Genomic DNA, 11,929 nt, shown 5'->3' on the forward strand with positions numbered 1-11,929 from the left:
TCTTTAAAACAGTCCTGTATATCAGAGTACAATAGCTAGTGGCCTGTAAAAGGTTAGGTTGTGTACTACAGACTCACATACACACAGAGCGAGAGAGACTGTTCACTTTTCATATAGAATTATTCCCTAACCATGCTTGCAATAATCATGTTTAGGCATTTATTTAGGTGGCAGTTTGAAGTTAGTTTATTTCCTCTTAAAGCTTTTTACAGAATCAACGATGTCTTTTCCTTTCATTTTTTTTAACATCATTTGGCATGGTATTTTCATAATAATATTGCAAGTAGTATGTAAAAGCTTCATCCCTCCACAAGGCACAACTGAAAAAAAGCAGCCTGACCCAAGCATGAATCCAGTATCAAGTACAGCCATTTAATGCCCCGGACTTCCATCCTGTTTATCTGTATCCAAAGCTGCCTCTTTGTCAGTGAGAATTTACAACCTGCTTCCAACCCGTATCAAAAGTTCACTAGAGATTCAGAATATATACAAACTTAATTCTTTTAATACAAATATTTACATACTATAACTACACGGTGCAATTCTGTCTTGGAACATGCCGATGTACACAATGTCTCAATGAAAAAGAACCCTGTAAGTGTCAGAACGAATGACAACTTGTACACTGATGTTTTCTGCATTCCAAAAGGCAATGTTATGCAATATATTATGCCCTGCTTCTTACTTTTCAATCTCTTCCTTTTATCATCTGGCAACCGTTTTAGTTTCCTTACCATAAGCAGTCATGTTCCTAAACTACTGCAAGCACAACTTTTTGATTCATCAAGTTATTGCATTAGGCTACAAACATCGTATTAAACCAGTAAGGTTGGGTGACTTCAGAAACCACTTAAGTTAAAATTGGGCCTCTCAACAGCCCATGTTCCATCCAGCTCCCTTCCCCAGCTATTGATTGCAGCCTACCAGGACTTTTGATAAACCTACTTTAGCTGCCTGCCTGCAATGACAAACAGGCTGATTGTCAAGGCCATGTTTTGGCTGGGTGTTTCACAATTTGTGCAAGGTGAGCTATTTCAAACTTTAACCAGAAGGTGCCTGTACCTTCTAGCAAAGTTGCAACCAGCAGATTTATTTTCCCTATACTGTATCGCCATTCCACTAGGTACAGCATTGGGTGGAAATAAGAATAGTAGACACAATAGGTGAGATCAGGATTTTCAAAGCAGTCACCGATACATACAAAAATGTGCATCTGTATGTTTGCATGGTTTGGTGAGGAAAGTAAAAAATATACAGCTGGTCTCTTTCTCCCTGCAAGACAGTTTACATAGCCACTGCCGATCTACTTAGTAAATCAGTACACTGGTCCAGGAAACTGCAGGTAATGAATGGAAACATGCACAGCAAAGTCTGGAAGGATGCCCTTTTCATTTTTGCACTGAGTTTGGTATAGAGGAAGCTGCAGTGAGGACCAAATCCTGGGGACAATGCTAAAATAAGTATTGGCAATTGAAACCTCCTTACTGCACAGATTATAGTGGGAGGGAGAAATCATGAATCTTGTTAGCATATGACAAATGCAAATGAAATTCAGTATTTTCTACTTCAGTCACAGCTTGGCTAGGTAGTGAAACCAGTTTGGGGCAAGGGAGACGAAACGAGCAATAAATTTGCTCAAATGCATTGCTCAGTTGGCTTGGTCTCTCTGATGAAGGTAGCAGAGCTAACGGCAGTTTAAGCTAATATTTCAAAGAACATCTTTTCCATTGTGCCATTAGCAATAAATATTACATGATATACTTCTCCTTGGGGTGGGGGAGGCAACTCAGGTTAACCAAAATATTTATTGTTCTACAAATTGAAGAAAGTAATCCCAACACAGTTCCCACTTAAGGCCATTAATTTCAATGGATTTAAGTGTGCCCTAATGCCATATTAGATTGTGAGCTAAATGTTTAATGTTGTCAAGGTGAAGAAGTCATTTCAACTGGTCTGCACTGTTACAGCATTTAAGCTCCCTAAAGCAGCTGGGCAAGGGGGGACGACAAACCTCACTGCGGCACAACTTTAATAATTTCCTCATAAAGAAAACCGGAAGAAAAATTGCTCAGTAATAATGAATATGAACATGGTTGTTTTGAAGGAGTGATACTGTGCTGGAGCATTTTCCACCAAAGTCCTTTGGAAAGGAAGAATGCAGCCTAGAAAAGCATACCAAGGATGGACATTGGCATTAATTTGAGTGAGGCTGCCATCCAAAATGACCAATGCCAAGCACAGAGGTATAGCAGTAGAGTGACCCCTCTGCATCACCATTGTGGCCAATTGGCAGCTTCCAATTCAGAATCAGAAGAAGGCCAAGCATCCCTCTAGCCTTTTCCTCCTGCAGTACACTAGAAGAGGCAGGTCCATAGATTCTGGAAGGTCATTCAACCACTGCCTTCAAGGTAGAGTCTCCCACTTAACTCCATGACACCCAGCCAGCTCTGTGCTAAATAAGACTGACAGACAGCACAAGGAAGGTGCATATGCTGCAGAAACAGCCAGAGGGGCAGTGGTTAGATCCTGATCGCTGCTCTCTCCTCACTGCATCCACCACAATGAGGCTCACCAGGAGGATGTGGACAAGTCACTCAACCGACCTCACAGGGTTGCTTTGAGGGTAAAATGCTATTTGCTCCAAGTTATGGACTTCGAGGAAGGATAGGGTGCAAACCCTTTTAAAAAAAGAGTTACTAAACTTCTCAAGGGGAAAAAGCCCCTCCTCTTCCCCCCACCTCCAGAGGAAGTTATGGTCTACGTCAACCCGCATCCTGGCTATTTTAAGATGCCAGATCCTTGTCAGTTCTCTGTCAAGAGAAGCAGAGTTAAGTGAACCCTGTAATATTTTGGGTAGTGTTAATTTTTAAAAACAAGAGCAACTCTTTAACTCAATGGATGATGTCTGCAAACTGGAGCTACTCTGTCCAATGCTTAAAAACTGACTGCCTGTAAAAGTACAGCCAAATTCCTTCAAAAAGTTCTGCCCCTGCAGTTTCCCTCTACCTTCCATGGGCTCCAGAGGAAAAGGGGAGCGTTGCTAGTTCCTGTCCAAAGCCTCTCTGGCCAAAGCCCCTCCTCTCTTGCCTCCGCCTGCTGCATCCATGTGTATGCTTAACATTTGACACCACACAGCCATCTGGTCCAGGAACTGGATGTGTCCTTTCCCAGGTTGCACACTCCCTCCGGCTAACGCCCAGCAGTAGCAGCAGACGTGGGAGCTGAGCATCCGAGGGAGAAGGAAGCTCTGGCATCATCTTGCAACCCTCCTCCCCACATTATCTCGGCAGGCGGGGACGAGGGAGGAGGGAGCTCGACCAGCATAGCGGTTTCCTGTGCCGCTGGGCTAATGTAAGAGTCCGATCCTGTTCACACTTTCCCCCATCCAATAAAGGAAGGCACTGGAAAAATGTTCCAATTGCAGCCACTGCTGGGCAGGTGCGCTTGAAGAAACAGAGGCTGGAACAAGTGATCCTAGAAAGAGTTGCTTTTGATGGTGGCCAATGGATAAGGCCTACATGCCTACCTTAGTAAAAGAAATGCATTGGCAACTGGATGGAAAAGATGCTGTTTTATTTTGAGAGGTGTGGGCCAGCCCCGCTTAAGTTCTTTAAACCATGTTACGTCTACTCAAGACATAAAAGCTCAATGAGTTCAAACAGTTGCTCCACGGTAAGTGTGCGCATATATATATAGGATTGTAGCCTGACGTCCTGTTGCTTTTGAACAGAGAGTGAGTTAAGCACATACTTAACTTCCCCACTGAAATTGGAAAGCCAAAACCATTGGGCGGGGGGGAATGGTTTGGGAAGTGATGTGGAAAACTTTACCACTTTAAGCAGTAATGGATATCCTTCACAGACCCAGGTCACACATAATCCTGCAGTTATCCAGTGATAGTTGTGCACATGGAAACCAGCACTTAGAAAAAGGCTTTTTTTCTGGGTTAGGGTTTTAGCATGGGCAGGATCAGTGCCAAAGCCCTAGCTAAATGGGTGGGCGGTGGACTTGCTTCCCCACAAACCTAGGTGGTCATATCCACACCACACTTTAAAAGCACACGGCTGCCTCCAATGAATCCAGAGAACTGTAGTTTGCTAAGGGTGCTGAAAATGGTGGCTCTTTGGGGTGTAAGCTACAGTTCCCAGGGTTGTTGGGGAAAGCCATCTGCTTTAAATGTGTGGTATGAATGCCACCCTTGTATGGAGGCCAAAAAGGTTTGGATTCTCCTGAGGTTGCCCGTTCACAAACTGAGCAGTCTAGTAAATCAGAGTTCAGGAGAAACTCACCAACCTCTTTGTAAAGCAGATCCAAATGCAATAATCCGCGCCCCCCCAAAAAAAAATACTATTACCAGAATGAAGTTTTTTCCATATAGAACTGAAGTGCTAACACTTTTCACTGAAAGAGGTCTGGCTCCCTCGACAGAAACAAACACACACATACAGCGCTAGGGATCTACTGCCATATCTAATATTGTTTCGGGTTAATACTGAAGTATCAGCATTTAAGGTTTAAAAGCTGAACAGCTTTCCTTAGAAGGTGACTTTTGCCACTGCTTCAAAGGCTAGAAATGGAGGTGGCCCCTTCTGAAAAGAGGGAGGGGTGTTGATTGTCATTCCCTACAGTTGCGGCTGTTGTTGGGGGGGGGACACACACACACAACACATTCAATCTTATGGGGATTGCGCTAGGGGCACAGCTCTACTTTCTAAAGGGGGGCGGAGGGGGATTAGCATTAACAATACCTTACAAATACATACCCAGCCTCACTCAGGGCAGCCATATGTTAAAAACCTGTTATCCAAGAACCATTGTTTCAGTAGATGGGGGGGGGGGGAGAGAGAGAGAGAGAGTAGGGAACCAAAACATTCCCAGTACCTTTTCAGGTAAGACCCCTTACACTCAAGAAGACATACTGCTGAAAAACTTGCAGAGGATCAGACTGCTAGTGTGCCAAGCCATAAATCGATTCTTTGTGGTTCTTTATAGCTTTACCTCTTGAGTAATTCTTCATACCTTGTGTCAACTGATTTTTCAGTCCCTCAAGTCAAAAGAGAATTTGCGGTGAAATGAATCTTAAGAAAACTTGTTGCTGTTATCTATCACCCCACCAGAGCAGGTAGAACTGGAATAGGAGAGACAGAGAGACTAACATCTTTGAAAATGACTATGGGGCTGAAACCCTCTATCTACTTTCCTGGGAGTAAGCCCCATTGAGTTCAATGGGACTTAGTTCTGAGTAAACATGCACAGGTTTGCAGCCCCCAAGCACTTAAGAGTGAAAACACACTAAGAAAAGCACAGTCCTCATTTGCAAAATGTTGTGAAATCATGTACGGCGCTTCACAAGGACTTCTGGTCTGCATCTGAATTCATGCAGCCCTTCCTACTTTCATTTTGAATGCTGAAGAGAAACTAATACTCACACCAATGGCTTTATGAGGCTGCCTGGCAAAGGCATGTGTAAAAACTGATGATGGTGGACTTACGCCATCCAAAAATAAACCTGAAACCAGACTCTGCTCAATCTCAGCTCCACAACTCACCCATTTTGAAAGCAGAGCCTCCCTCCAAATTGATACTCCTTTATATCCGAAAACTTCAGTAGCACGTTTTGTTGAAACAGACAACGTAGCGTGAGAAAGTTCTGCTACCAGGAAACTTAACATTTGCCTGACTGCAGCTGCCCACCCCAACCTAGTGGAAAGGACTCTTAAAATTATCATTTCACCAATTAAATAGTAAGTGTCCTAAGGACCAAACTAGAATGTGTGGGAAGACACGGAATACAGGAGACACTCGGAAGGAGTGTAAGCTGCCCTCAAGGGATGTATCTGAAAACTAGTTGCTGGGAATGGCACGGGGCTGGGGCTGTTCTGGCTGCACTCTGGGCATCTGCTTGGCCACTGTGAGAGCTGGTGCTGGACTGCAGGTGCCTTTGGCCTGATTCAACAGTGCTGCTCTTATGCTCTTAAGCACACACACACCGACCTCAATGGGACTTGCTTCCAAGTAAACATGTATAGGATTTCACTATCCTGAATAGGAATGCAGAAGCCAAAGAACAGTGGATGTTCCTTTTCCTGCCATTTGCTCCTCCTCAGCTACTTTCCCAATGGTGCGAGGAAACTGATTGGGATGGGGGGGGGGACTCATACTGAGCGGATAAACAAACAGCAGGAAGAGACCTGCATCCTCCAAGACTGCTTTTTTCATTATACCTGGAAACTAATTCACACATACCCCACATAAAGAGTTAGATCTTAGCTTGCTCCTTCCACGTTTCCCCAGGAAGGACAAAATGCATTCCCAAGGCTGTAGCGTGCTCTTAGTAAACCCTGCAATCTTGCAATATGGGCAAAGCAATGTGTCCACACACACCCCCATGAACACACCCCTCTTTTGTGTCTCCATCAGGAGATGGAGCAAAGAGTTTCACAACAGACAGACCAAATGACAGTTTAAAAAACAAAGCTCCAGGGGTTATTTCAAAACCTTTTTGCAGTTGGGAGCTCAAGTCACACTGTGCTTACCTGCTCCCAACTACGACCAAGTAAGGTGCTTTGGGGTTTTTTTGCTCCCCCTCCCTTTTTTTCAGACGTGGGACAGTGGGACTTGTTTGTGGTAAGGAGCAGGGTTGGGCAGGCCACTCCTGGCCGTCAGAGCTGCGCTCGCTTCGCTGTACATGCCTGTGCTCCCAGGCTTCCCGCTCCGGCAGCACTTGCTTGTGAAGCGCCTCCAAGACTCGAGGGTCTTCCCCGACCAAATCCAGACCCCTGAGGTGATTCCCACCACCAGACACATGAAGTACTTCAGCATAAAGACGGCATAGTCGGGCTTGACCTTGGGCTTCTCCCCAGGGCAAGAGCAGTTTTGCGCAGTCTCCCACCTTTCCCGGTAGTGCTGCTCATAAATGTAGCAGGCCACCACTATGGTGGCTGGGACCGTGTAGAGCACCGTGAAGATGCCAATCCGGATCATCAGCTTCTCCAGCTTGTCTGTTTTGGTGCCCCCTTGCTTAATCACACTCCGGATCCTGAAGAGGGACACAAAACCGGCCAGCAGAAACATGGTCCCTGTGAACAAGTACACCACCAAGGGAGCCAGGACGAAACCCCGCAGCTTGTCTAGGTTCTGGTTGCCCACATAGCAGATGCCGGCCACCGGGTCGCCATCCACCGAGCTCAGGGCCAGCACTGCGATGGACTTGACGCTGGGGACAAGCCACGCAGCCATGTGGAAATACTGGGAGTAGCTAGCGATGGCTTCGTTGCCCCATTTCATCCCGGCAGCCAAGAACCAGGTGAGGGACAAGATGACCCACCAGATGGAGCTGGCCATGCCAAAGAAATAGATCAGGAGGAAGACCACCGTGCAGAGGGCAGGGCCCGTGGTCTCGTAGTGTATGTGGTTGTAATCTTTATTGCAAGCTACGCTGGCGTGGCCCACCACCAGCCGGATGATGTAGCCGATGGAGACGAAGAGATAACAGGCGGACAAGAAGATGATGGGGCGCTCCGGGTACTTGAATCTCTCCATGTCGATCAGGAAGGTGGCCACTGTGGTGAAGGTGGAGATAAAGCAGAGGACAGACCACAGGCCTATCCAAAAGGTGGCAAAGGTCTTCTCGTCCTGGGTGAAGTAGGGCTGGAAGCAAGGGACGGCGCAGTTGCGGACGTGGCCTGTCTCAATCTTGTTGTAGAGCGGGTGGGACTCCTCGGAGATGAAGACCAGGGGCTCCCGGCACTGGCACACCCGCTTGCAGCCGGCCCCCTTTAGCGGGGTCAGGTTCCTGTGGGCACCTTTGGAGGGGCGGGTGGGCTTGGTGAGGAAGGGTGGCAAGGTGGTGGCGGCCTCGGTGCGGTTGTAATCCATGCACAGCATCTCGGCGTCGCCCAGGACGGGCAGCTTGTCGCAGTTCATCCTCTCGGGCCAGGCGAAGCCGTACTGCCGCATCAGGGGAGAGCAGCCCGCCTTGGCTCTCTCGCAGACCGAGCGGCACGGGGGCAGCGGCTTGGCGTAGTCCAGCAGGCAGATGGGCGTGTACATGCTGCACAGGAAGAACTTGAGGTCCGGAGAGCACTGGATCTCCACCAGGGGCCAGAACTGGTGCACCTCCAGCCCGGCCTCGTCCTGCGTGTCGTGGTTGAACTGGTTGGGCATGTAGGTCAGGTTGTAGCCGATGCCCTTGCACATGGGCACCGTGATCTCCTGGCACACGATGGCCTTGGAGGCGGCCGCCGACGGAGCGGGAGCCTGAAGCAGCAGCAGCAGCAGCAGCAGCAGCAAGAGGCTCAGCCACGCGTCGCGGAGGCCGGCCATGGGGAAGGCGGCGCTGCCTCCCGGGCAGGGGCGGAGCGCGCTGGGTTTAGCTCTTGGGACCGAGTCCCGGGAAGGAGAGCCGGGGGGTCCCCGTAGCAGCAGCAGCAGCAGCAGCAGCAGCGTCGCCCAAGGCGCACATGATACGAGGCGCCCCCTCGCAGTCCGCTCCGAGCCCCGCCAAGCCAGTCAGCCCAAAGTCCTTCAGCGCCGGCTAAAGGCGCCCCTGGGCGCTTCTGTTCCCCGGCCGGCCGGGCGTCTTAAGGGGGGAAAAACCCGGAGGGACGCGACCAAACGAAGAGGCGAAAGTCCATAGCCAGGCGGCTCCGGGGCGGCTCTCTGCCGGCTCATGCTGGCCAACTCCGCGCCGGGCAGGCGGAGGCGCCGGCTCCGCTTCGCAGGTCCCCCGACGGGATCGCCAGGGAGGAAAGTTTCTTCGGCGAGGCCACGGGCGCCGCGGTGCCAAAGTCCCTCCGCGCGGAGCGCACGCCAGCCATGCAAGCCCGGGGGCCCTCACTCTCCGGCGGGCAGCGTTCGCCTGCGGGGCTCGGCCAGCGCGCGGGGCTGGCCGCGTGGAGTCGCCGAGGAGCCGCCGCCGCCTGCCATGCCGCCCTGGCCGCTTCGGCCGCGTCCGACAGCCGGCTCGAGGCTCCTTCCGGCCGGCTCGAGGCTCCGGCACCAAGCGCCCCGCCGCCCAGGCTCGACTCGCGGTCTGGACGCGCGCAGCCCGCCACAGGCGCCACCGGCAGCGAATGAAGCGCCCAGCCCGAGCCACCTGCGCTCTAGTGCCGCCTGCGCGCCAAGACCGCCCACCCGCCCCGACGGGGCCCGCCCACCCGCGCCGGAGGCCGGCCCCAGAGCCGCCCCCTCCCCGCGTCGGGGCAGCCGGGCCGCGGAGGGAGGCCGAGCAGGCTGCGCCACGACGCCCAAAGAGGCGCAAAGGGCTCCGCGGCAGCCCCGACGCGGAAGGGACCCTCTCCCCCTGACCCTCCCCTGAACTGCAATTCCCAGCTCCCTTGGCAAATCCCCGTCCCCCCCCAGGCTTTCTTCGAGGCAGGGCTCCTTGGATTTCACAAACAACACCACGGAGGGCAGTAGGCACCACGAGGTTTGCCCCGGAGTATTCATGACCATGACAGAGTTCTTGGTCCATGGACTTCCATGGCTCTACTCAGCTTGGAACTTCGTTGAATGCCAACCCCGCGGAGACTTCACCCCATAGGAAATGGGGTTACTCTTTAAAGTGCCACTAACTTTGGGCACTGGCTGCTGCCACGAGATGTGAAGAAGACGCACCGGCTGTAAGGGAGAATTAGGAAGGATGAGTCTCTCCCCCACTTAGCCAACGTGGCTAAATGGAGCCTCCAGGTCCAGCGCAGAGGACTTCCAGCGAACTGCAAATAGTAATACCAATCAATGCAATGAAATTAAAGGAGCGACAACAATATGATTAATAACCAACTGCATCTAGCACAATGCATTAGGATTGCTACAAAAGACAAGGGGGAAAAATCATCATTAGTAATTTTCATGTGCTCCATCAGGGTGGGGAGTTTGGGAACTGCCGCCATAGAATTTTTGCTGGTCTTCCAGCATGCCACAAAGCTCTGACTGTTTTCCCTTCAAATTGTGTTGTTGCTGCTATTTATGTATTTGATGTTTACTGGCACCCATAGCACTTTGCAGAGGAATTTAAGTAAATAATAATAATAATCCCCCCACCAGTGGAGAACAGGAACTGCCTCTGCGCATGGAATCTGGCAGCATGAAGGCAGAGCATAGGCACCATCCTTCAAAGTGCACAAAACCAGAAAACTGCACAAGCAAACTATACCAACCATCTGAAAAGTGTGTGCTGTGAATTTACGGTGGCTTTTTTGTGTGTGCACAAACCCAGAAAACCACACAAGCAAAATTTCAGCTGCCTGACTGGGAGCTTTTGCACTCTTCTTGGGTGTGGGTTTTCTTTCGAAATGTGTGCGCACAGGTTGATTCTATTGTGTGTTCCCTGCCAGGACCTCATGGGCACAATAGAATCAACAAATGAGGCAGGGGCAAACAGAAAAGGGGGTGCCTGCTTGCAGAAACAGAAAAGACTGAAGTTCCTCCTCTTACCTAAATTCAAATACAAGCAGGTGTGAACTGCTCCAGTCTATTCTGAATGGAGGAAGTGGATTAACAGATAAATCGTGCTCAGTCCACCCTGTCTTGTAGCACCAAATTCCGTAAGTTAATCTTGCCCTTGGTGAGCAAGTTTTTATTTTTTGTTATGGGAAGTAACACAGGAAGCTCCTTATACTGAATCAGACAAATTGATCCATCTCACTCAGCAATGTCTACACTGACAGGCAATGGCACTTTGTGATTTCAGGCAGAAGTCCCTCCCAGCCCCTGCCAAGAGAGGCCACCTGGAACCCAGGACCTGCATGAATAGCAGGACCATTAGCCCTGAGCAAGAGCCTTCCCACAGTGCCAGTCTGGGGAAGCTCCTGCCCATTGATTTCGAAAAACAAGGCAAGAGTTATTGAGGTAACATCAATGCACGAACTATTAGAAATTCTAATGACTTCTTTTGTATATGCTTTATGCTCTTATCAGTTTCTGTAAGTCACTCTGAGACTTTTTTGTGTGTGGCAAACAACTAATAGTAGTAGAATTTAATAAGAAATGGAAGATGGATAAACAGAGAGGAATTTCCCCATCCTTGTGATTTTGTGGGGGTGGAAGAAGCTGCATCTTTCAAATATGTGCCACTTTTTGAGACTGACGGAGCCTCTTCCGCCCTTCGGTTAGTTCAGAGCATGCAATGTATTCAAGGCTTTGCACACACCTGGCCTCAGCCTGTATTTTGGAAGTGGTAGAAGGAACCTGCTAGGATAATTGGAGGATGAAGTATTGAAACTTCATATTCTCTAGGTGGCGAACTGGGGCAATTGCCAGCAACACAGATCTAGGGCAATTTTCCTCCTGTGGCTTCCCCTAGCAACAGTGGGGGGCTCTCCTCGCATTGTCCAGAGAAATCAAGCCCCATGAAGAGGTGCTAATAATCCTCTTCAGCTTGCAGCACTTAGCACCCCTTGGGTAGGTGCTAAGTGCTGCTAATTAAAGGGCTGTTTGGAAAGACATCAGATGTGAGCTCTTCCACGGCCACAGTGATCCGATTCTAACCCCGTGGCCACGTTTGGGTCATATCTGAACTGAATTTAGACCTTACTACTGCCATGACGCCCACTACTGATGCTCTCTTCATTTGTACAAGTTAATAGCTATTAGGCTAGAGGCAATATGTGCTTATTTTTATCCATTAATGTTCCTGTTAGGCTGTTTTTTTCTTTTAGCATATGCAAGAGGAAGGGGCACCTTCTCACCGAAGACCCACACCTATTGGGTACTATTCCACTATGTTTTACTGCAATTTGAGTGAGTCTGCTCTGTGAACATGACAAGCTAGGTCTATTAACTGCAGTGGGTCTACTCTGAGTAATGCCGTGTTGCTCACATTTCCATGTAATTCTTGTTCTGGGAGATATCCCTCTTGTTCATGAGAAGGTGAAGTACCAATTTGCAACTCATACACACCAGAGATGACTGAACACAGACATGACAG

At 49.4% G+C, this 11,929-nt stretch overlaps 1 protein-coding gene across 1 annotated transcript; it reads right to left on the reverse strand.

Annotated features, from left to right (window-relative positions):
• Nucleotides 1–158: 158 nt before the first annotated feature.
• FZD5 (frizzled class receptor 5) lies at nucleotides 159–8,843 on the reverse strand. Its single transcript, XM_079979218.1, has one exon. The coding sequence runs from the start codon at nucleotides 8,323–8,325 to the stop codon at nucleotides 6,598–6,600; it is 1,728 nt and encodes a 575-aa protein (XP_079835344.1). The 5' UTR covers nucleotides 8,326–8,843; the 3' UTR covers nucleotides 159–6,597.
• Nucleotides 8,844–11,929: the final 3,086 nt, after the last annotated feature.

This window comes from Podarcis cretensis, assembly GCF_951804945.1.
Source record: "Podarcis cretensis genome assembly, chromosome: 1".
Lineage (NCBI taxonomy): Eukaryota > Metazoa > Chordata > Lepidosauria > Squamata > Lacertidae > Podarcis > Podarcis cretensis.